A 21,758-nucleotide genomic window follows, 5' to 3' on the forward strand; every position below is an offset into this window, starting at 1 on the left:
TTTCACACGGCTGCCTGAACTATAATTTGCTCGTTTCCCAAGATCTAAGGCTTGTACTGCCCAATCTCTCTTATGCACATTTAACCCACGTCACGGGTTGAACAGTGCACCAGTTTGAATGTCGGGGAAGCGAACTGCTCATAGTCTTGATTATATGCCTTAGCCATTTGGGTGGGTTTGGGGTTGGGTGCTTCTAGGGTTTGTTTGTTTGTTTTGGGTTTTGTCTGTTTGTGTTTGTTTGTTTGTTTTAAATTTTGATCCACCATTGAAAAGCTTTCCAGGACATCTGTCCCCAGCAGCCCAGTATGATTAACAAGTCCCCTAAGCAGGTATGAAAAGCCTTTGAGATTTTCTGGCTCAAAAACACGAGGGAACAATCCATGGCACAATGAGATGATGAGCTGTGTTTGTGGAAGGGGCTGGGAATGAAGAACAACCCACAGATATGCATCCAGAAATATCCAAGTGTACAGTCTGGAGGAGAAACTGTCTTTCAGCTTTTAATCTTTCCCCTCATGGAAGATTAAAAATCAATTTTGAATCTTGTCACCAAAAAGCCTTAAGACAGTGGATCCATTAGAGAAGTGAAGACACAGCTCCAGCTATTGGTTATAAAATCACACCCCAAGGCCACCAAGCCAATTTCCCCCTCCAACATTCTTCAGCATCCACAAAACCTCACACACACACACACCCCCCCCAACATTTACACAACATCCAGAAGAGCTGGGGGTGGGAAAAAAGCAAACCCCTGTGCGTGTCCAGCAGGATTCCTGCTGCGCTTGGCAGAGCTCCGGAAGAGGAGCCGCAGAAATCCCAAGGGCAGCACGCACGGGAAGGAATCTGCTCTGGGCAGCTCTGCTCTCACGTGCTCCAGCACCGCCGGCCGCGTCAGCGAGCGATGCCAGAGCTATGTGTGCTTGGGAGAAAGGATGAATTTTCACAAGCATTTCACAGAACCAAGGAGAGGCAGGCAACAGTTAGCGGGGAAAACAGGATCATCGAGAGCGACCTAATGCCTTGCTGTGCTGCTCTCTGCACTTTCCAGCTGATGAAGCCAAAGGATTGGGGGGGATTTCACAGACTAAATCCTGAAAATATAGAAAAAGGTGGAGGAGGAGAGAACAGCGACAGCTGAAGGATGTTCAGCAACGAAAGATGCTCTTTACTTTTACAGTAACAAAAATTCACAGCTACTAAACAGGTGGAGAGAAGACCCTTTTAACAGGAACAGCCGAGAGATTGATTTGAGAATGAGAAAAAGCTCATTTTTACAGTGTGAAAAGCTCTACCCCATGTAGCTATTTGTAACTAGTAGAATACACTGGATTTCTTGCCTTTATCACCACAAACAAGAGCCTGTTTGTAATGTAAAGCTGCAAGTTACACGGCCAGTACCAGTGTCTGTTCCTTTATACTCCATCTCCCAATTTTATCATAAACAAACACACAGCTTACAGTTGCCTATATATTTCATCCTCAAACTCTTCAGAACAAAACACCATGTACTTTAATCTTAATGTACTTCCTATCAAAAAGATCCTGCATGCGGGGTTTACAACTACTAAGCAGTAGCAGTACCGTGAGATAAGTTATCCTTGTTTTACAGACGAAACAGAAGGACAGAGATTAAATAACTTATCTAGTCGGGGAAAAAGTGACTTGTCCCAATTTTCAACTCTGATTTTTCCAGCCCACCCCCCCCAGCTGTGCTGAAAGTACTTTGGAGGGGCTCTTGAGCAGCTACTGCAGAGAAAATATTTGCAAAAATTAAATTTCATACCCAGTTTTAATAAAACTTACACACTGATGTTCAATAAGCAGGACATGAAAAGCCCCACAAGTTTAAACAGCTCAGAGAACTTAAACTAGGTCCTTGTGCACCTGTAATTATTTGAACAGCAGGTTTTATACAAGACCAGGAGACTTCACAGCTGCTCCTCTGTTCAAAAAATGCACAGTGCCATCAGAGGTCAGGCCCAGAAGAACAGGCAAAGGAACAAACAGGAGGTTACAAGGAATCTAAGACAGGTTCCAACCATTTTAAGTACACAGAAGAGAGAAAACACATACGCTCGTGCATGGACACGCATGCACGTACACTTTATTATAGCTAGTATATGGTTAGTGTGTGATGCAAACCACAAAACTCCTTCAGCTATCAATGAGGTTGGGTAATGCCATGCGGAGGCAGGTGGATACAACCGCCTCCCTGGAACCCACCTTCTAATGTACAAATTTATTATCAGTTTAAGATTAAGTTGTCACGGGAAAATAAATATATACTTTCCTTAAAATACTTCTCGACCTACAACCTTTATTCCGTGAATCCAGCAGAAGACTGCTGAATGCTTGACCAGGCATTGTTTTACAGACCCTCGGAAAGGTCGCATTTATGAAAACCGCCGCCTCTCATCAAAAGAGGAAATGCTTCAGCAGTTTAAATTTGTCATAGCAAGAAACTTGCATACAGATTAGCCAATTTATTTGCTATGATGATGCGAGATACTGTTTTATTAGCTTAATTTGTCTTTAGCAGCACTGGAGACCAAAGTAACTACAGCTGAGTTGCTGGAGCCCGCATGAAAAAAAAAAGGCTTTTGAAAAAGTATCTTGTTATTCCTGCACTTGCAAACTGTTTTTTGTTTGTTTTTAAAAAAGCCTTGCTTATTGGAAGCAAATGAAGCTTTTAAAAGCTAGCTGGCTGTTGGCAAATATTTTAGACCATTTCTCCACTTCAAAGACGGTTCATATCAGAGATTCTACAAAGTCCACAGCATGCTAAATTGACACAAATCCCCGACAGAAACAGAGCTTACATTTAACCTACTAGCAAAATTCAGCTACCTGAATAATTAATATTCTTCAAATTAAGATTTCACTTAGCTTTCTATCTGTACAATATTAAATCTATTATCATTTTGTTAGTTTTCAGCACACCAGTGGAGTTAAGATCAAAATCAGAGCGCAGACATAGAAACTTGGCGTCCGTGAAGACCGAGAGTTTTGACACTGGCTTCAGCGGGGCAGGGTTTCACCCTTGGTGACTCCATGCTGCTTCAGTTTATTTTTCCTTCTTTCCTCCAGCTCTTTCTTTTTTTTCCTTTCATACCTCTTCCGAAATACACTGCAGCTATAGTGAGTTCCCAGCCCTCGAACAATGTGTTCTCAAACTATGCAGCCGAGAATGCCAATACAAATGAAATCTGTGCTGCAGCTTCCACGGAGCTGGGACCACTTTACATTGCCCTGTCAGATATTTAAAAAAAAAAAGAAAGAAAGAAAGAAAAAAGACTACAATAGAAGTGAGCCATCTTGTTTCTTTTGAGTGTGAAAAGGCTTTGAGAGTGAAAAAATACAAAGCAGCTAATGGTAATCGGTTACACAGAAACCCTTGTCCGTGCATTTGGCTTCCAGGGAGCACCAAGCCTACGAGACCAGAACGCAACATCAGATCCACGTGAAATTCTGCACCTAATCTGCAAACCAGTTACCATGACTGCACATGCAAATTGGTCAGATAAAAGCCAGTCAGAGGAATAATTGGCTATTTGGAGGTACAAAATGACTAATCTATCACAGCCACCTCGTAAGTGTGTTTTTTCGTCCGCTTCATAATTGCTCCACTTAATTCTCCCGAGTCCAACCTAGCATTTCAGGTGCAATATGGTACAGTAAGTACTGTAACGAAGCGGGAAGCAGGGGAACCCAGGCTCCAGCCAGGGCTCCACCACTGCTGCGACTTTCATCCGTGCCCCGCAGTCCCCGGCGGAAAGTCAAGGGACAACTTCTAAAGGTGACTACAAAAACCACACCCGTTCCCAGCAGTCTTAAACACATCTTTGTAGGGAACTGCTTGTCCTCTGAAGAAGCCGTAGAAGCCACCAGCGCTGAAAACCCCAGCGTGAGTTGCATCTCTGCTGTGTGTGTCACCAATGCCACTTGTAAGCCCGACTGTCCGTCAGGACAGGTACTCTCTCCTAAACAGGCTACCTTCAACAACCGACCTTCAGCATCATTTTCCTGATGTTACTCAAACAGTACTTTCTAAAAATCGTAACTCTGCAGAACTCTCACGTTTTCCTACCTAGCAAAAATTTAGCACACGTATAAAAACCCATCACCATTTAGTCTTTTAGTAACTACAACCAGCTTCATTCCAGGTCCTCACAACTAGGGCAGGAGCAAAGCATTAGTCATTTCTCCCCTCATCCAGGAGGCAACGGAAATCAGTGACAAATTATTTCCCTTATGGGCAAACACAAAGACTAGCTAGCTTCCACTTTAACACCACTTTTACCTACTCAGATAGCAAATATTTTCCTGCTGGAAGTATTGATAATTTTATTTTAATGCCTTCTTCGTGACACATGAAATTAAATCAACTAAGGCAGAATTTCAGAAGAATATAGGAGGCAAAGCAGAACAGCTCTGTATAAAACTTCACACTCAAATGCTTAAGACTTCAAGGATGCCATGCCAGCAAGTTTTCTATTAAACACTTCAATAAAGCAGAAAAGTTAAAGCCTTGAATATTCTCCCTTCTAGGCACAGAGCAAATGGATCACTTGCTACTAATTATTCACTTTCCCTGTACTTCAGGCATTCCCATCTATGAAATGGGCCTAATACTTTCATTAATCTAGACAGTAAGTGTTAAGTCCTACATAGGAGTCGATATACCACTGTCATCTCATTTCTTATCTTCCGAGATTTATAACAAAACATCATCCTCTATTTGTATTTTCAGGCCAAAATACAAGTGCTTGACCTTAAAAAGCACATAAGCAAATCAGCCTCCCACCTGCACAAAGCTGTACCTGCTCATATCGAACCAACAGCTGTAGGCAGGATGTAAAAGAATGTTTGTACATGTGAAACTATAGGGGAAACCAAGACAAAAAGCCAATCCTGTGGCCAAGAAAACCTAACTATGAAAATACCGAAGGAAGCTTGCAGGTTTCTTACAGTTACTTTTCAAATCCATCTTCTCATCGGAGCGGGGAGTCCAGGGCGTAAACCAGCTGGCCCTTCTCCTGCACCTGGGGTCCAGGAAGCCCCTGGCTCCAGACAGGTTTCCTCCACGCGTTCCTGGCACGTGCTTTCCCATCTTCTCTCTCCTTGCATTTTTTGATGAATCCACATGCGCTGCTGGAGATGGGATTTGGCATGCATGCTCAGACGTAAAAACCCTCTGCCCAGATGTGCTAATCCCCTGTGGCAACCCACTTCACCACACATGACCTCCACCGGCATGATTTGACAAGGTCAATGACTACTGTGCCACGGAGGTTGCTTATGCTCACTGAAGTCCCCAGTGTGCACACAAGAGGGTCCCTCCCCCTCTTTTAATGCCATTAAATGCTTTTTATTTAGAAATTTGCACAGTTTACATGCCATTTTCTCACCCTCCCCACACAACCAGCCTCCATTAAAACCATTTTCTGCAGCAGAGTCAGCATTCAGCTGGGCTCAAACGCTGATCTTACCCTCCCAACACTTTCTTCAACCCCTCCGTGGGATTACAGCAGGGAAAATGACATTGATGAGAAGAACTGCTTCTTCCCCCACTCTTTGGATTTAATATCCAGTACGGGCTTCTCCATCATACAACACATGCACAGGAAACAGTTTCAAAAGAAAGGAGAAGAAAAGAAGAACAGAAGGCTAAAAAGAAAGAATTCTTGTGTAAACTGAGCTATAAAGGCCATTTACAGACTGAACTACTTTTAACCTGCCATCAGAAGGGTTAGATACCTCATCCACTCCAAGCGCCCGACCAAGCGCAAACAAAAGCTTGTCTCTTCTTTCTCCCTGTCACATTGAAACTAATCAGCGAAAACAAGGTAGAAGCTGGGTTTTCAGAGCAATTAAACTGCAAGTAAGGTTTTAGCTTTCCAAGTAATCGCTTCTACCCTCAGCCACCCCCAACTACCCCATATTTGATCACATCATCCCAACTTCACAAGCTTAACCGAGACCAGAGTCATTGCGGCACCATCATCACTACACCGCCCAGTTCAGGGGTCCCCCGACTTAAAAGATGACCTGAAACATGGAAACAATATGTAGCTATAATCCTGCTACAAAGGCTCAGGCCATATTCGCAGGGTTTCTTTAATCAATACACATCTGCTCGGCATCCCGCTCTCCCCTGCGTCCCGCCTCCCCTGTGCCAGAAGGGCTTTTGCGTGGCCATGCAGCAAACCAGATCAGGGAACCGGGGAATCGGTTTTCCTGGCAGCATAAATGCTAGCACTGGCACAAGGGAGGTAATCAGGACAAGCAGCCAGGGCAGGAAAGGACCATCCCCTTCAGCAAAAACACGTACTTATGTCAGATTTAAGTGGTCACAGCCCCAGCTCCCTGCTCCCTCTCCCTGTTTCTGCAAGCGTGGGAATTACCCAGCAGCTTGGAAGATCAAGTCATTTAGCTTTGCAAAAGGGCGTCTGTCTAAATACAGAGCTATTTTCGCAGCTTCTCTCACCAGCTTCCCCAGCCTTTAAAAAAAAAAAAAAAAAATATTTTAATAAAGGGATTTGGACCCTGTCAGTCACCACGTTCCCGTACCCGGGAACGGAGCGAAGGACAGGGTGCTGCGCTGCAAGGGGCTGAGGACGGCCGCCCTGGGCTCCGAAATAGAAGGGTGCTAACGCTTTCTCTGGGAAGGTAAACAAACCCCACAGTGCAAAGACTGAATGACTCCAAGGAACAAAAGGGAAAATAAGGTGAAACTGAAAAAAAGAAAACGAAACAAGAAGCAGCCGAGATGAGAGACATGGGACAGACACGAACACACAGACCAAAAACCCCACAGGCTGCTCGGTAGCTCTGAAGCTGAGCACACGGAAAAAGAGAAGAATTTACTCTTCCTCAACTGGAATGTTTGCATAATTGTCACTTTCAATTTTACATAATTCCCTTTTCTACACATTTGTTTCGTGTCTAGGCCACCATGCATGAAATAAATCCCTGTATCAGAGCACGGCCTGTCTGTGCGACACGCCGTGCTAAGAAGATTGGGTTTCCCGTTTATTCCCGTATTACATTCCAAGAAGGTGTGAACAATGCTTTATCGGACTTAAAATAATATCGACCAAACAGATATCCGCCCCGGCCAGGATGTGTTTGCCTAGGCAGATTTTTCTAAAACCAGAAAGCTAAGTGAGTAAGGTATTACTTAAGCACTAATTAAATACCATTTTTCCCTTCCCTCCACGGGGCACACTGAACGCAGGACAAGCACCGCACCACAAATAATTCAGTCTGAAGTTTTAGGGTTGTTTCTTCCCTCACCCCCAATTAAAATTACATGCATTCACTTTGGGTATAAGAGTTCAATTTTCTTCATATATAGCGCTGATACCCAGGTGCCCTATTAAGAAAAGCCCAGATACTAAAATATCAACACTAATTAGGTCTTCTAGACACATGTTTTTAGATGCTGTTTAGCAAATCTACCTTAAAGAGAGTGGGGGGAAAGGATGAACTTTCAACATTAAAAGGAGTAACACTAAGTAACTGGGCACCCAAATTCTCATTCTTTATTTAGAAAGAGACAAACCATTTCAATGACCATAGTCTAAAGAGAACACAACGCTGTTTCTTTGTTCAGGCTGAACAAAATAGAAAACAGAAAGATGAAATGCTGTTAAACACAGATGATATTTAAAGTTCATTCAGCTTTAAAGCTTGACGGTGTATTATTAGCAGAACTAAGAAGTCAAAAAAAAAAAATTCTGTACATCACTGCAAAGTTTTTACCTTATCACTCAGCTGCAACTCAAATTCTGACCTTCTTGAAAGATACCTGCAGCCCCCAGAAAAAGACATCTGAATGCTTCTAGTTCGGCAGTTGCCTGGGAAGCATAAGCAACGGGATGTCGATTCACCCGTCGAGAAAACCTCCAGCCTATTTCTGTTCCTTTCACCAGCATCAGGAATACGTTGCAAGACACCAGCATTTACTCTTTTCAAAAAGGCTTGATCGCCACGAAGACACAAAAACAGCTGATTTTTTTTTCCGCCCATGCTTTTTCACCGCCAGCCCCGCTCCCAGCAGGTGGAACGGCACTGCCGCAAGCTGCCCGCTGCCCGCAGCACCCCTCCGCCATGGGCGAAGGGAGACCCCACACTCACATTCTGCTCCCTGCCCACAGAAAGGCCAGTCTTACACCACGGTTAACCCTTCCCAACCCCAAAACAGATACAAGTATGTGCCGGTAAAATACGCTACACTTCGTATCCCCCTCCCGCCCCAGGTCTGTATTCTTATTGGCATGCTTTGTGTGTCTGCTTTACGCTTTAGGCACAGACTCATTATTCCTACAGTATTCAGCAGAGACCGAGTGAAGAATCACATTTTGCTTATGTTCTGAAGCTCGCAAAGGTAATACTAGGAAAAACACCAGTGACTTCATCTGCTAAACATTTATAAACAGGGAATGGGAATTTTAACACACATACATGCACAAAAGGAGAGAGATGTAAAAGAACAAGAATTCATCTGGCGCTTGAGACAAAAATGTATTCCCTCTCCTCTGTACTCGCTCCTTTTTGCCCAGGTAAGCACACTGAAACACCGAAACTTCACCTACTGCTAATTAGCAGAAAATCAGAGTCACGTAAAAATCAGACCCAGCAACGCCCCAAACGAAGGCGTGCCTTACGCACTTGCAGGAGGCACACCACCAGAAGCTGCCCACTTCCTAGCCCTAACGCTGGAGCAGGCCCCACGTTACAGCACCTCACCGCACTTCACACCGCCGTCGCCGGGCGCTGGCCGCACGGCCACCGCTGCAGAGGACGGGCACGCCGGGGAAGCAGATGCCCACCCAGCCCGAGGCGACACGGCTGGCGGGGACAGCCGGAGCAGACCTCCCTGGCTCCCAGCCCCACGGCAGCACAGCCCACCAGCAGCCTCCTGACTGTTCTTGCTGCCTGTTTCCATTCAGCCCCGATCTGGCACTTTGTGAAAGCCGGGCTCAGCTGGGCCAAAGCTTGAGACAGGCGTTTGGGTTTGCCCGTGTTGTTGTAACGCGATGTTACGTGCTTGCTTCCCAACACCACCATGCACAAACGGGTTGTCTGTCAGTCCTGCTGCTACGGCGCACAAACCTCTCGTCTCCAAGCGACCACAGTAAGTGGTGGAAGTAAAATCTGCCAATTGCTATATAGGTGTTTAAAGGAAAGGACCAATCTCTCTGGCAATACACATCAACCATTAAATAAACCAAATAATCTGATTTTGGATGAATAGCACATTGTACTTAACACAGATACAAACACCAGCAATTTACATCCTGTTCTTTTTGAGGTCAAATTAATATCCTTACAGGTTGTACCAGCCTTACAAACAAAGTTACAGAGAAGTATCATGAAACATGCCCATGGTTTGAGCCACGTAGCTTTACGCCAAGCACTACACTGAAGACATGCAACCAGACATGGTGCGTGAGTGCAGACCACAAAGGTATCAGCAAACAGCTATTTAGTAACAGTCACAGCTTGCTGACCTTCAGGCAGAAACTCAGTAACCCGACGATGATGACATTCCTGGCCCTGGATTATCTGCAGCATTTGTTTTGGCAGTGGCAGAGAAAATCCACTGATACGTTTTGACCAGGAAGCACTGGTCAGGAAACCAGCAAAGACCTCGCTCCTGTCCAACAGGCAGGCTTGAACACCCCCCCGGAAACCCCCACACGCCTGCTTCATCCCAGCAACACACCAGGTTTCAATCATCAAGAGAAATAATTTTAAGATCTTAAAATCCAGTAGCATGGCTTGCCTCGAAGCTGCAGCACAAGAGCTATACGTGCCTAGAGACCAGGAACTTCATCAGCCCAGCGATGGCAACCCCGAGCTCCTCCTGGGCAAGGAAAACCAGGCAATACGCTCGGAGACTTCACAGCCCAGCAACGTATTTCTCGGGACAGAACGTGGCTGAAGCTAAGAAACCAAAGATGCTCTGTCTGGCAACAGCTTGTGTAAACAGTTTGCTTTTTGAAAAAAGACCAACTTCAGAAATAATTCTTGGGAACCTATCAAGAAAACAAACTACATATAGTTGTTTATCTGAGGCATCACCTGGGAGTTTACATTAGTTTACATAGGCCCCCATTACAGCAGTTCATAACCTCTGTTTTGGAAATGGCATGTCCTACACCTGCCAAAACACAAGCTCATTTTCGAACTGAGGCAATCAGGGTTGATGTTAACACGAGGCTCTAGACAACCTCCTACCCAACAGCTGCTAAAAAGATCATCTTTTCTTGCAAAAAGCCTAAAACTTGTACAGATGACTTCATAACGAGCATGGGAACCTTCCTCTGATCGAGCCCTGCAAGCACTTTTGCCTAGACGCAGATAAAATTTTAATTTCTAAGTCACATACCCTATGTGACTTAGTGTCATCCAACGATGTGGAAGAAAAGTCACGAGCTGTATGAAATCAAGTTACAGACCATGTGCAGCCCAGAGGCTCTCATTTCTGTTTCATTAACCCTCTTCCCGATACAAACAGCATCGGAAATGTCAGCGCCTGTATTGAGTCGTCTCAAAATGGTTCTCTCTACACAAGTTACGTCGACCCCGCAGATGCAGCCATCCCCATAGCAATGGAAAGGATCTGAGAAAGTAGCTCAACTCCAAACTCCCACCTAGTACCTGCGGGGACAGCCTGCAAACAAAGCCCCCCTCTCCACCAAACACACACCGGGGGGGCTGCCCGGACAGCGTTAATAGGGCTTGAATAGGGTTACCAGTGCGCTTGATGTCATCAACAACATTACCATGTGCACATTATAATGAACGTACAGACATCTGTGGAGTTTGATGGATGAGCTGATAGCAGGCAAGTTATAGAATCCATCTGGTTCGAAAACCATTGTCATTTTCAGCTAAAAATCACATTAGCAAACTCGTATCGCAACTTGGTACTATTTAGCTTCAAACTAGAATACCAGAGTAAATGGTATTCTTTTTTCCTGTAGAGATCTTGCAAAATATTCAGTAACTCAACACTAACAGCAGTATGGCGGGGGTTTTGGGGTTTTTTTTTTGTTGTTTTGTTTGGTTTTTTTAAATGCACCAAGTGCTTTAGTTAAGTCTGAGAAAAAAAGAAAGGAGGTTTTTGCCCGTCTTGCAACAAAACCTCTCTTGAAATACAGGTCCATTCTACATCAGGAGAGTTTCCCAGTAAATGCATGGAGTGCTTCTGTGAGAAGCAAGATTATAAATCCAGAGCATCAGTAAGGACTGATGAAGCCTAGGGGAACTCACAGAACCTTAAGTTAAGGCCTGTATTTTAACTCTAAGAGGAGATGGAGAACTAAAGCTTGGGAAAAGCTCATACTGAATTTACACTTGCAGCAGCACCCAGAGCGTAGCGTGCTCAGCGGGGCATTGCACTGCTCAGCACACCCCACGTGAAAGATGCTTACGTACCGCACGTGAACCCGAGGTGGGGCAGACGGGCAACATTTCACTAGCGATTCACACAGGAAGATTGTGACTTCGGCTGCAAGCTAGCGAAGTGACAAACGAGGCCAGAAGACACTGGTGAACGTACCTGCTCCCCATTTTAGCATCCAGCACATGGCCATGAGCAGCGTCGCAGCATGCTGTGCTCGCACCTACGCAAAACCCGTCCCTGGGAGCATCCGACCATGGACAAGCACATCCCCACCCCATAACATGGCAAGACAGGGAATACTGCTGTGGCTCCTAAGCACCGATGGTGTGAGCAGCTCTTTCATCCGAGGCCCTCCCATCAGCTCCTGCACAAACACAGCACGCATATCAAGCTACGCATACCAGGGTTGCGAGACGGTTCCCTCGAGTCAGAGGGGTGAACCAAGTTTCCCCGCGTGGCAAATCCAGCCTCCCATCGGGTACCCAAGCAATGCCACCGGCGGCCGAGGTGACGCAGGCGGCGACGAAAGGACTTGCCTGGAGCTCAGAGAGGAAACTTGTGGTGGAGTCAGAAAGAAAACCCCGTTATCTCAACTTCCGGACCCCTCTGCTAACCACCAGACCACAAAACACTTTTATTGTAGGATAACATTACAACAAATAGCTGTTTTCTGTTAGCAGAAAACCCACTTTGCAGTTTTACTTCTAAAAATCCATTTTTACTCCAACTCCGTAGGATTGCAAGCCAGCCCTGTGATGCGGCGTAAACAATTTCTCCCTCCTTTGCATGCCCCAGTTTTATTAAGTAATCCCCATAAAAGCAATTACTGAGCTTTGGACTGAAAAATAACTAGAAAAAAGAGACAGCAAATTCTGTGTATCTTCATTTGCATACAGATTCCCTCCCTCCCCCTTTCTAAGGTTTTTGCCATGAGGTCTTTTATGTCTCTTTCAATAATCATATAATTATATGATTCCTAAAGTACACGCTGGCAACACTTCAGGGGATTTTAGTCATTACAGGTGACAAGACTTTTCTCTCATGTCTAATGCTGGCTAGGATTTCCTTCCACTTCATTCACCGATAAGATGAAGAACCGAGTGACACCCAAAACCTTCTGCCAGACAGATTTCGGGGGAATCGGCCCTCTTCCTTCTCCATTACGGATAGTGGGAAGCAGGCAGAACTGAACTGCAATGAACTTCAACCGGAATGAAGCATTTTTTCAATTAGGTGGCCCATCATTTTTCCCAGGCACCACGTCCAACTATTTTAATGGCTTTCACATTTTTTCTTTAATTTTACAATCTGAAAGAAATGCCAAGGTTCCATCAAGGACCAAGAACACCGTAATTCCATTTCTTCCAATGGTTGCAAGTTATTAACAAGCTGTCAAAACACCATAATTATTTTATATCAAGTTTGACTGATTCCATAAACATCTCGTAGCTGCATACTATCTCGAGTCTCGCTCCCCCTGAGTGCAAGTATGTGCTCAGGCTAAGTGGAATAAAGAGGCTGCACATCCTCTTCAACAGCAGTGCAAGAGACATTTATGAGCCACCAAAAAATGAACAGCAATAATACCTTTATTAGCTGATGCACTGGATGTCATTGTAAGGTTGGAGACATTTCTTCCCTTAAAATTCTTTGGGGTTTTAGCTCTTCTGTACAAATAAGAGCTACCAGGAAAGAAACTGCAGCCTCACTAACCCACAGGAGGGGTTAAAGAGATGAGCTTGGTGTCCGTCAGCAGCCACAGCCCGCTGAAGAGCCAGAAGCCCTAAATTATCATTTGTTTCCCAACTTGGGCTGCGCGCTTCCTCCTAACCTAAGCGTCTCCTCACTAAGTACAGCCTAGATCAGGGATACGCTAGCATCAGAGTAAATCAATCTATGTTTAAAATTGGGAAAAAACCCACCAAACAATTACAGTCTTATTTTTAAGCAGCCAGAAAGAACATCTGTTGGAGAGGCAGATAACGAGATGATATCCAACCGCAAACACTATAAACCTCACGTTTAGACTACAGGCACAAATGCACCATATATATATATATATATTTTCTGAATGCCTCTCTATCACAACCTGTTTAGAAGAGAGCAAGGCGGGCTTTGGACAGAGGAGAGGAGCCCAAGTGCAGCTCCCTTGCCCTGCCAACAGCGTCCGGCAGTCCCCAGAATATAACATTTGACTTCAAATTGCCACGTCTGTGTGGCACAACTATACATAGCCAGTATAAGATTAAAAAAGCTTTGCTCTGAGCACAAAGGGAGAGACAGGAATGGTGCCATAAGCCCATGTTTTGCAGCCAGTAGTGCAGGGAAATCATTCTGATCCCTTCAATCCCCTTATCCATGCCAACCACTGACCTTGCAGATGCAACTTTTGTTCAAGTTCAGTCCCTTTTTGGCTTGAAGCAAGACAGACCTACAAAGGAAACGCTCTCCATTCATCTTGGGTCATGCAAGCGCTGCGTACGTAGCTGTCCCTGTGCTCCTTTTCACCAGGTATTTCTGAGCTTCGGATCCAGTCACTCAGTGCAGAATAATTAAGCTACAAAAACGGACGTGCACCTAGTCACCTGCCATTAGGGCTCCAGACCCCTGCGGGCCCGGCTGGGCAGCGGCTGGGCGAGCCCCGCAGCGGTGCAGCCCGTGCCTGCCCAGCTTTCACAACCCCTCGCACCAGAGGAACTGGACCGACAACCAGAGGCAGGTCGCGGTTCGCCTAGGCGGCTCGGGAGCTGTTTAACCCTCTCCTCCATTTTAAACATTGCGGATTAGTAACGTAAAGACTGATTCTCCTTTCAGCGTCTCAACAGTATTCTTAAGAGTTCATTAGTTTTGGAAAAAGAGACTGTTCTTCAAGGAGACGGAACAGGACTGGTAAAATAGTGCTCCAGCTCTCTTCTCCATGCGAGGAGCACGGCTGGAGCGGTCACAGCCCCCGGTGGTGCTGAACAGAGCAGAGCCAGAAGATATTTAAACAGCAAGAGCCACTTCACCCACATAAAACTCTTTTATACCTTTACCGCGATAAACTGGAGGCATTAAAGTGCAGTGAATTGGAAACTGTTCTCACTTACAGCTGGATGTTCACGTACAACTGATACCAAGATGCACATCCTCCGTACTATTTTAAAAAAAACACTATTGCATCAAGCAGGACACAGTGTTTCAGTTTTGCTGATACTGTTCGCTCTCTAGCACTTGCTGCAGCACCGCAGACAAACTACGCCATGTTCCCCGTGGCTCCTGTCGCCAGGACAAAGACCAGCCGCTACAGAGGCCGAAGCGATACCCGGCTCGGGGCGGCGCGTTCCCCAGCCAAGGTGCGCGCGGGGTTTAGGGTCCACGCGCCTGCAAAGCCCACCAGGTCCGGTTAAGCCTGATGCGGGGGGAGCAGCCTGCAGTGGCTCTGCCCCGACAATTCAACACCTCACACCGAGAAACAGAAAGCAGGAGAGCAGGAGGATACCAAGAGGGGGAAAAAAAAACCAAACACACCCAAAAACCTTTGTATCAGTGTAACTGTCTCCAGCCTGGGTATTGTATCTCTGCACCTATATGAATTTTTAAAGAGGTACAGTTGTGCGATACATCAGCCCTTCTGCAGAGCAAGCAGGAATCTATCAAAGAAACAAAGTGAAATACGCCAGGCTGATCTCATCCTGCCAGGCTCCCTTCCTCACCGTTATTTTCCCGGAAAGTAACACTGTGATAGTCAGTCTCGTTCTGTGAAATAATTGAGGTAAACGATAAAAAGCATCTCGTTAGCATACCGAGAAGACAGTAGAGTTTTCAGTACTTACAAGACAAGAAGTCAAATCACTACTGCAAGCAAACATTAATTTGGATCCTAGATCATCTATTATTTGGATGAAGTGGAACACTAATTTTGTTATATCCCTTTTATCAAAAAACCTTACCTGTGCAATACAGAGTACCTTATATTTCTTAAATATGTCATATTCAGTTTTGTTTAATTAATTATAATTTATCTTCTGAATTTCTCTGTGATGGTTGGTCCACTTGACATTTCAGCAAGCTTCATCTCATGTTTTACCCCAGGTTTCAGACCGCTGAAGAAAGGCTGAGCAGTGACGCTACAGGAAATGATTTAGGAAAAATTGGTAAGGCATTAAGAGGCCTTTCAAAAAACCCAGACAGGGTCGAGTGCCGTTTGAGCTAAAAATGGGACCTCAGGTAGGGAGGAGGGTGACCCCTGAACTCGCCTGGGATTTTCACAGCAAAGCAAGCGTTTCCATCCTCCCACACCACCGCAGCCATGCTAAATGCACTAACGGTGCCCCGGCCAAGGCTGCAGGCATCGTCTCGGTCAGGGGCTGCACGCGCCGCGCACACAGTCGTTCCTGTTGTGCAGCTCGCTCTCCTGTGCGCAATAGGCTGGTTGATCCCGGCAGGTTTTACCGACGAGGTAGAGAACTCCAGCTCCAACAAAAGAGCTGGATCCTTCCCCATCGCTGCCCACCACCCGCCGTGGTTTGCAGGGAGCCTAGCTCCCCTCAGTTCCTGGCCTGGCTGAGCAGATATTTCAGGCTTTCCAGAGCTCAGCCCTCTGTTTTAGCTCTGCATTAACCACCTCTTACTCCTTAACACCAACAAAAACACCTTAAGTACCTGCTTTGGACAAGATGCAAAAAAAATCAACAGCTAGGAGAACAAATCAACAGAGACTAACAAGCCTTCAGGAAAACCAAAAGGCATTTAGAGCCTTTAGAGCACCATCCAGAAAATCATTAGCTTTCCTGAGCTTAAAAGCACTTTTTCTAAGGAATAACCGGCCATCAGAGACACTAACTTGATCCACCATCGCTTGACAGTTAAGTAGAAGAAGAAAATACTTAAAAATCTAGAAATTTGTTTTTAAACGTAAGACTGACTATGGAAAAAACTAAGCTGCAAAGCACATCTAGAGAGATATGATGATAAATGAGAAGTTACACAGCTAGGTCAGTGGAACTAGCACAAAACCTTTGGAACAGGAAGCTGCAGTTAAATACACTGGTTTTCTTATCAATGAGAGATCAGAGCAACAGTAACAGCGCAGTGTACTACACACATGTGAAAACAGCCTTATCAAGATAACAGCTGAAGAACTTATGGATTCCGTCCAGAAGTCTACTATTACCATGAGGCTTTCTAAACTCTGCTACCCTCAAGTGCAAACAGCAGAGAAGGGACTGCGATTGAGCACTGCCAGACCTCTGGATACAAAGAAAAGTAAGAGTGGGCAAAGCATTAATCTCCTTAGGGTCTGCGACCAGACGCAGCCGGGCCCCAGTTGGGCTCGTAAGGACATCACCACTGCACCACAACGTGCACCAAGTCAAGGGCTGCCTCTTTTCAGCTCGGGGAGCTGCTTCTGCACAACGCGTCGCTCCGCACGCATTTGCAAGTGGATTCTCCACGAGATTCTATAAATAGGTTAAACACTCCTAAAAAACCCATACACACACACCGGGAAAGTTAAAATTTCCATACAGCATTCCAAAGCTTTGCTGGAATCTGTAAAAATTATAAACAACAGCCAAAAAGAAAACACAACCCCTTGCCTTTACAACTACTTTGGGAGAACAATTGCTCTCAAAGATTGCATTCATTAACATTCTGATGAAGTTCCCTTTTAGCGCTGTTTTTCATACTTGAAAGGAACAGCTATGATCAGAGAGAGCCCTCAACGACCGACTCACTCATTTAGATTCTCTCGCTCTGATTCACCAATCACCTTCAAGAATAATTAGCAGCTTCGTCTGAACGTAATGAATATACACACATGCTCACATACATACCATTCATTTCAGAAGGCGGCGAGAAATCCCCCGTTTCCCAGCCCGCCAGCTTTTCTGACCCCCGTCACAGGAACCACCTCCTGGGCAGCACCCTCATCCGATGGTTTTCCAGCAGCCGCCCGTCTCGCTGACCACCTCCAGCCGTAGGTCAGGGCAAACTAAGTTTCCAGGTTGCTACCTCCAAAGTTGTGTTCAGTGGCTGGGTATTAAAAAAAAAAACCCACTGCTACACACACATCAGCTGCATGTAACCTGTGTCGGAGCCAGATTCATACAAGAGTATTTGGGGGAAGGAAGGCAAAAGGGAAGTTTTAACTTCTAATGCACCGAAAGAGGCTGCTGCTGGTTTGTCTGTGGGCTTTTTTTTTTTCCCCTCCTTATTTTACAAAAATATATAGAATCAAATCTGTCTTTATGTGAAAGACGGTAGGATAGGGGATCCTTAAGTCACAAGTAAGTATCACAGAAAAAAGACGCAGTATTTTCAGATGACAACTGCCAAAGGAAACATTGCCACGTAAGTTAAATCAAAATCCAGAATGCTTAAAATTCACACCAAAGAGCTCAAGGAAACTTCATAAAGCCATCCCTCAGTATGAACCTTAACTGCTCATACCCCCAGGTCAACGCAAAGGAAGAATACATATATATAGCAGCCTTTATTTACAGGAACACCAGGGGTGAGGATTTTCTTCAGTGGGGAAGGGGAATTCACAATATTTTGAGATAAAAAGAAAAACAAACAAAAAACCACCTTACCTTTCCCAAATGTTTCTACCACTAAGTTCTACCTAAGCATTGAGAAATCTAATTTCCAGGGGGAAACCCGAAGCTTAGCTAGCCTATTAAACGTAATCACAGCTCACTGTAACATCAAATGACAAACCAACCTCGGAGAACACAAGGAAGGATCACAATAAACTACCACATATGCAACAAAAGCTCCTTTTTGGATTAGAAATTAAATAAAACAGATTTTCTTAGTTCAGTATTGTTTCTAGGCTGCATACTGACGTTTATTCTTTCTCCTCCCTCACGCACATGGAAGGTTTCAATTCTTATTTATTTTCAAAATATCATCACAGCAGATTTTAAGCACTCTTAAAAAACAAATACACTGAAAGGCAAATCTCCTCCAAAGCAGAAGAAAACCACCTGTTGCAGTGCAGTTCACTAGAGAACACAGCTCCACACCACGCAAAATGACCTTGCCGTTTCAGTCATTTACATGGGCATATGTTGCTTTAAAGTAGTTTTGCCTTAATAATCCCCTTGCCTTGCTGCTGCATCAAATCTGCCAGACATCCCCCATGGTCAAAGGCAGCGCTGCATGGAAAAATCCACACAATGCAGAGTATTTCCTCCTTTTTAGTGCTACTGGGATTTAAGAAATGCACAGGATCATTAGGGCTCTCCTAGAACCTCGAATACAACATACGTCCGAACTCAGCGCCTGGAAGAAACAGGTGAATTCTGCTCACACTAGTCCCTCCGACGCACCAACTACCACCCGAGCTGCTGAGCTGCACACATGCTCTTGCGTGCTGGTAAATACAGGAGAAATCAATTAATTTTCAGGTGGTACTGAAGTGTTTTGCAAGAGTTTGAAAGGGCACAGTTTTGTAAAGGCTTGTGTGTATGTGTGTGTCTGTATATATATATATATATTTTTTTTAAAGAAAAAACAGAAGTGCTTCCAGAGACAGATGTACTTTGGGGTAGCAGAAGTTTAAGGTCACCTTCTATCCTCACGCGCCCTATTATCAAGGTTACGGTTTGGTTGATTTGATAACAAGGCTTATCCCATTTGAAAAGCCCGGAGTTTTCCCTGTCAGCCCTGGAGGGACGGCACTATCATTTGAATTCTATTTCCTGATAATGTGCCCATCATGGTAGAAAATTTCTGCAGGAAGATGAATTTTACTTTCTTCACTGACAGCTCGGTAGAGACTTAGGGGTTTAATTGGACCTATCTGCTGATGCATATTTGACTAAGAGCATGCCCAAGAAAAAAAAAAGAAGATACAGACAGGTCTATGGCTTGTTGTAGAGACGCACGAAAGCGGATCGCTCACTCATTATTAGTTCTGCGTAGACAAAGTAGTTGGCGTTCCTGCTAGGACAACATCCCACAAATGATGCCACGGAAGGCCAAAGAACAGCCATCACCAAGCTAACACAACTCATCTCCCCGTGCCGGCACCTCCACACCCAGTGCTGCTCAGGGACCTCTGGGCTAAACGGCCCTCCCGCGCAGAGGCCCAGGCTCCCCAAGCAAAGGTTCCATCGCCCTGACACCAGGGTAGATGGCCAAGGCCACTGCTGACACCTCCGCGGGAACACCGGGACCATCTCTGGGACTTTGAGACGTTGGTTCTACGAGCAAAAAACTCCCGGTAGCCACGATGCCACCAGAGCCCAGAGGCCTGCGCGGCAGGAGGGGTGGGCTGGGGAGAAGCAAAGCCCACAAACAAAATGGGATCTCAAAGTCTGAGCCAAAAAGACCGTAGAGATCCCAGGGCAAACCTGAGATTGTTCATCAGCCTCCACAGAGCCCTTCGTCACTGTAACGCGGAGTAAGAGATGCACAAGCAACAGGAAATCTGGAGTAGGGAGAGCACCCAAAACTTTGCCCACCTTTTTACCACGGTGCGTCAAAAGAAAGTGGGCAAAGGCACCAGGATTGCTCACGTCTACTGCCAATTCAAGTTATCACGCCCGTCAAGCGACTCGGTAGGTGCTTTCTCTCGACAACTCGCTTCTTCCCCTCGTACACAAACAAAATCAAAATCAAAAGCCAAAGTCTTAGCTTGTCAATGCCCCTCTGAAAATATTAAATTTCCTGCTCTGCTTAACTTAGCTCAGACAAGGCAGGCAGTATTTGCTCAGCAAATATTGTTTGTAATAAGTTAGACAAGCAATATTTTTTGCCAGCCTATTAACACCAGAAAAATATGTACAGTCAACAAGAGATGAAGAATTTGTTCAATTACTTCAAAAATGGGAATTACAACCAAGGGATTATTATCCATTTAAACATCTCTTTTCCACAAAATGTCAAACACTAGCCATTTGCTAACAATCTCCGGAGACAGATAAAGTAACATTTTGGCAATGCAAACACAAACCCCACGAGCCGGGCCGGGGAGGGGGGGAAGGAAGGGGGGGGCGGGAGGGGGAAGCTCCGCCATTCACAACAATACCGGACCATCCCAACACGCCAGGAATATTTTGCAGCCCTCCGCCAGCCAATTAAACCCCCAAACAAACATTTGACTTGCCCTAAGTGATAGTTCACACCAGCCGCGGGGGGGGGGGGGTGGGGAAGGGGGGTGCAGCAAGTTGCCAGCGGGGCTGCGAGCACCCGGGCTGGCTCGCCACCCTCCTGCCCGCAGCCCCGAGATCCCTCCGGGCTGACACCGGGATTAATGCACATTAATTGCTATTTGCAAAATTCAGCAGCCTGAAAGCGCCGCGCTTCCTCTTCCAGTTGTGTTGGGTATTTTTTTTTTTTTTCCTCCTTTTTCCCTGCCATTTCCCCACCCCCAGCCCCCGCGCCGCAGGAGGGAAGAGCCCCCCGGCCCCGCCGCTCTCACCTCCAGGGCTTCCAGCGTGTTGAAGCTGGCTATGGCGAAGCCATCGATCAGGTCCTCTTCCTGGGAGCTGGACTCGCGGCGGCGGCGGCGCGGGGGCCGGGCGGCGCGGGCGGCGGGCGGCGGGCCCCGCGGGGCGGTGCAGTTCTGGCCGCCGTTCTCCTTGCCGGGGCTCGGCTCCTTCTCGGAGCCCGAGGAAGGGCTCTGGTTCCGCGGGTCGCGGGCCGCCGCCTCCCGCCGCCGCACGCGGTCCCGCTGCGACCTCGACCTCCGGCTCTGCCGGATTTTCCCATCCATTGCCGAAGAAGCAGCAAATCAAAAAAATTTAAAAATAATAATAAAAATAATTAAAAATTAAAAAAAAAGGAGAAGGCCGGGCGCGGGGGGGGGGGGGGGGGGGCGCGGGGGGAGAGAAAAGTCGCCCCCCTCCAACTCACCGCTTCCCCTCTCCAAACCCCGGAGCCCTTAAAAAATAATAATAATAATTAAAAAAAAAATCAACAACAACAACAACAAAAAAATCCTGCTGTTCAGACCCTCGGATCCAGGGCGATGATAATCCACAGAGCAAGGCTGGGTGGCGGTGGCGGTGGGGCGAGCGGCACACACACACAAAAAATATTAAATCCACGGAATGACCTTGACAAATTTCCACCCCCCGCCCCCCCCACCCCCCAAAAAAAGCAGAGACGGGAAGAGGAGGGGAGGAAAAAAAAAAAAGGGGGGGGGATATATCTGGATCAGGACGAGGACACCTCGGGTTCACTCGGCGCGGAGGAGAGAGGCAGATCCAGGAGGCTCGACCCAGCTCGGGATAATCCAGGCGCGGCGCCCCCTCCCCGGGGGCAGCGCCGCTCCGGGGCCCCGCTCCGGCCGCCGCGCACCGCGGCGGGGGGGCCGCCGCCGCCGCCGCGCTCGCCGCCCAACTTTCTT

General features: G+C 46.3%; 1 protein-coding gene across 1 annotated transcript in view; it reads right to left on the reverse strand.

The window, feature by feature from the left end:
- FBRSL1 (fibrosin like 1) overlaps positions 1 to 21,122 on the reverse strand; it is a 553,391-nt gene extending 532,269 nt beyond the window's left edge. The window contains exon 1 of the mRNA XM_059827502.1: positions 20,829 to 21,122. Coding sequence (XP_059683485.1) covers positions 20,829 to 21,122 — 294 coding nt within the window. The remainder of the gene's footprint in view (positions 1 to 20,828) is intronic.
- Between the last annotated feature and the right edge of the window lie 636 nt (positions 21,123 to 21,758).

This window comes from Gavia stellata, chromosome 21 (assembly GCF_030936135.1).
Source record: "Gavia stellata isolate bGavSte3 chromosome 21, bGavSte3.hap2, whole genome shotgun sequence".
Lineage (NCBI taxonomy): Eukaryota > Metazoa > Chordata > Aves > Gaviiformes > Gaviidae > Gavia > Gavia stellata.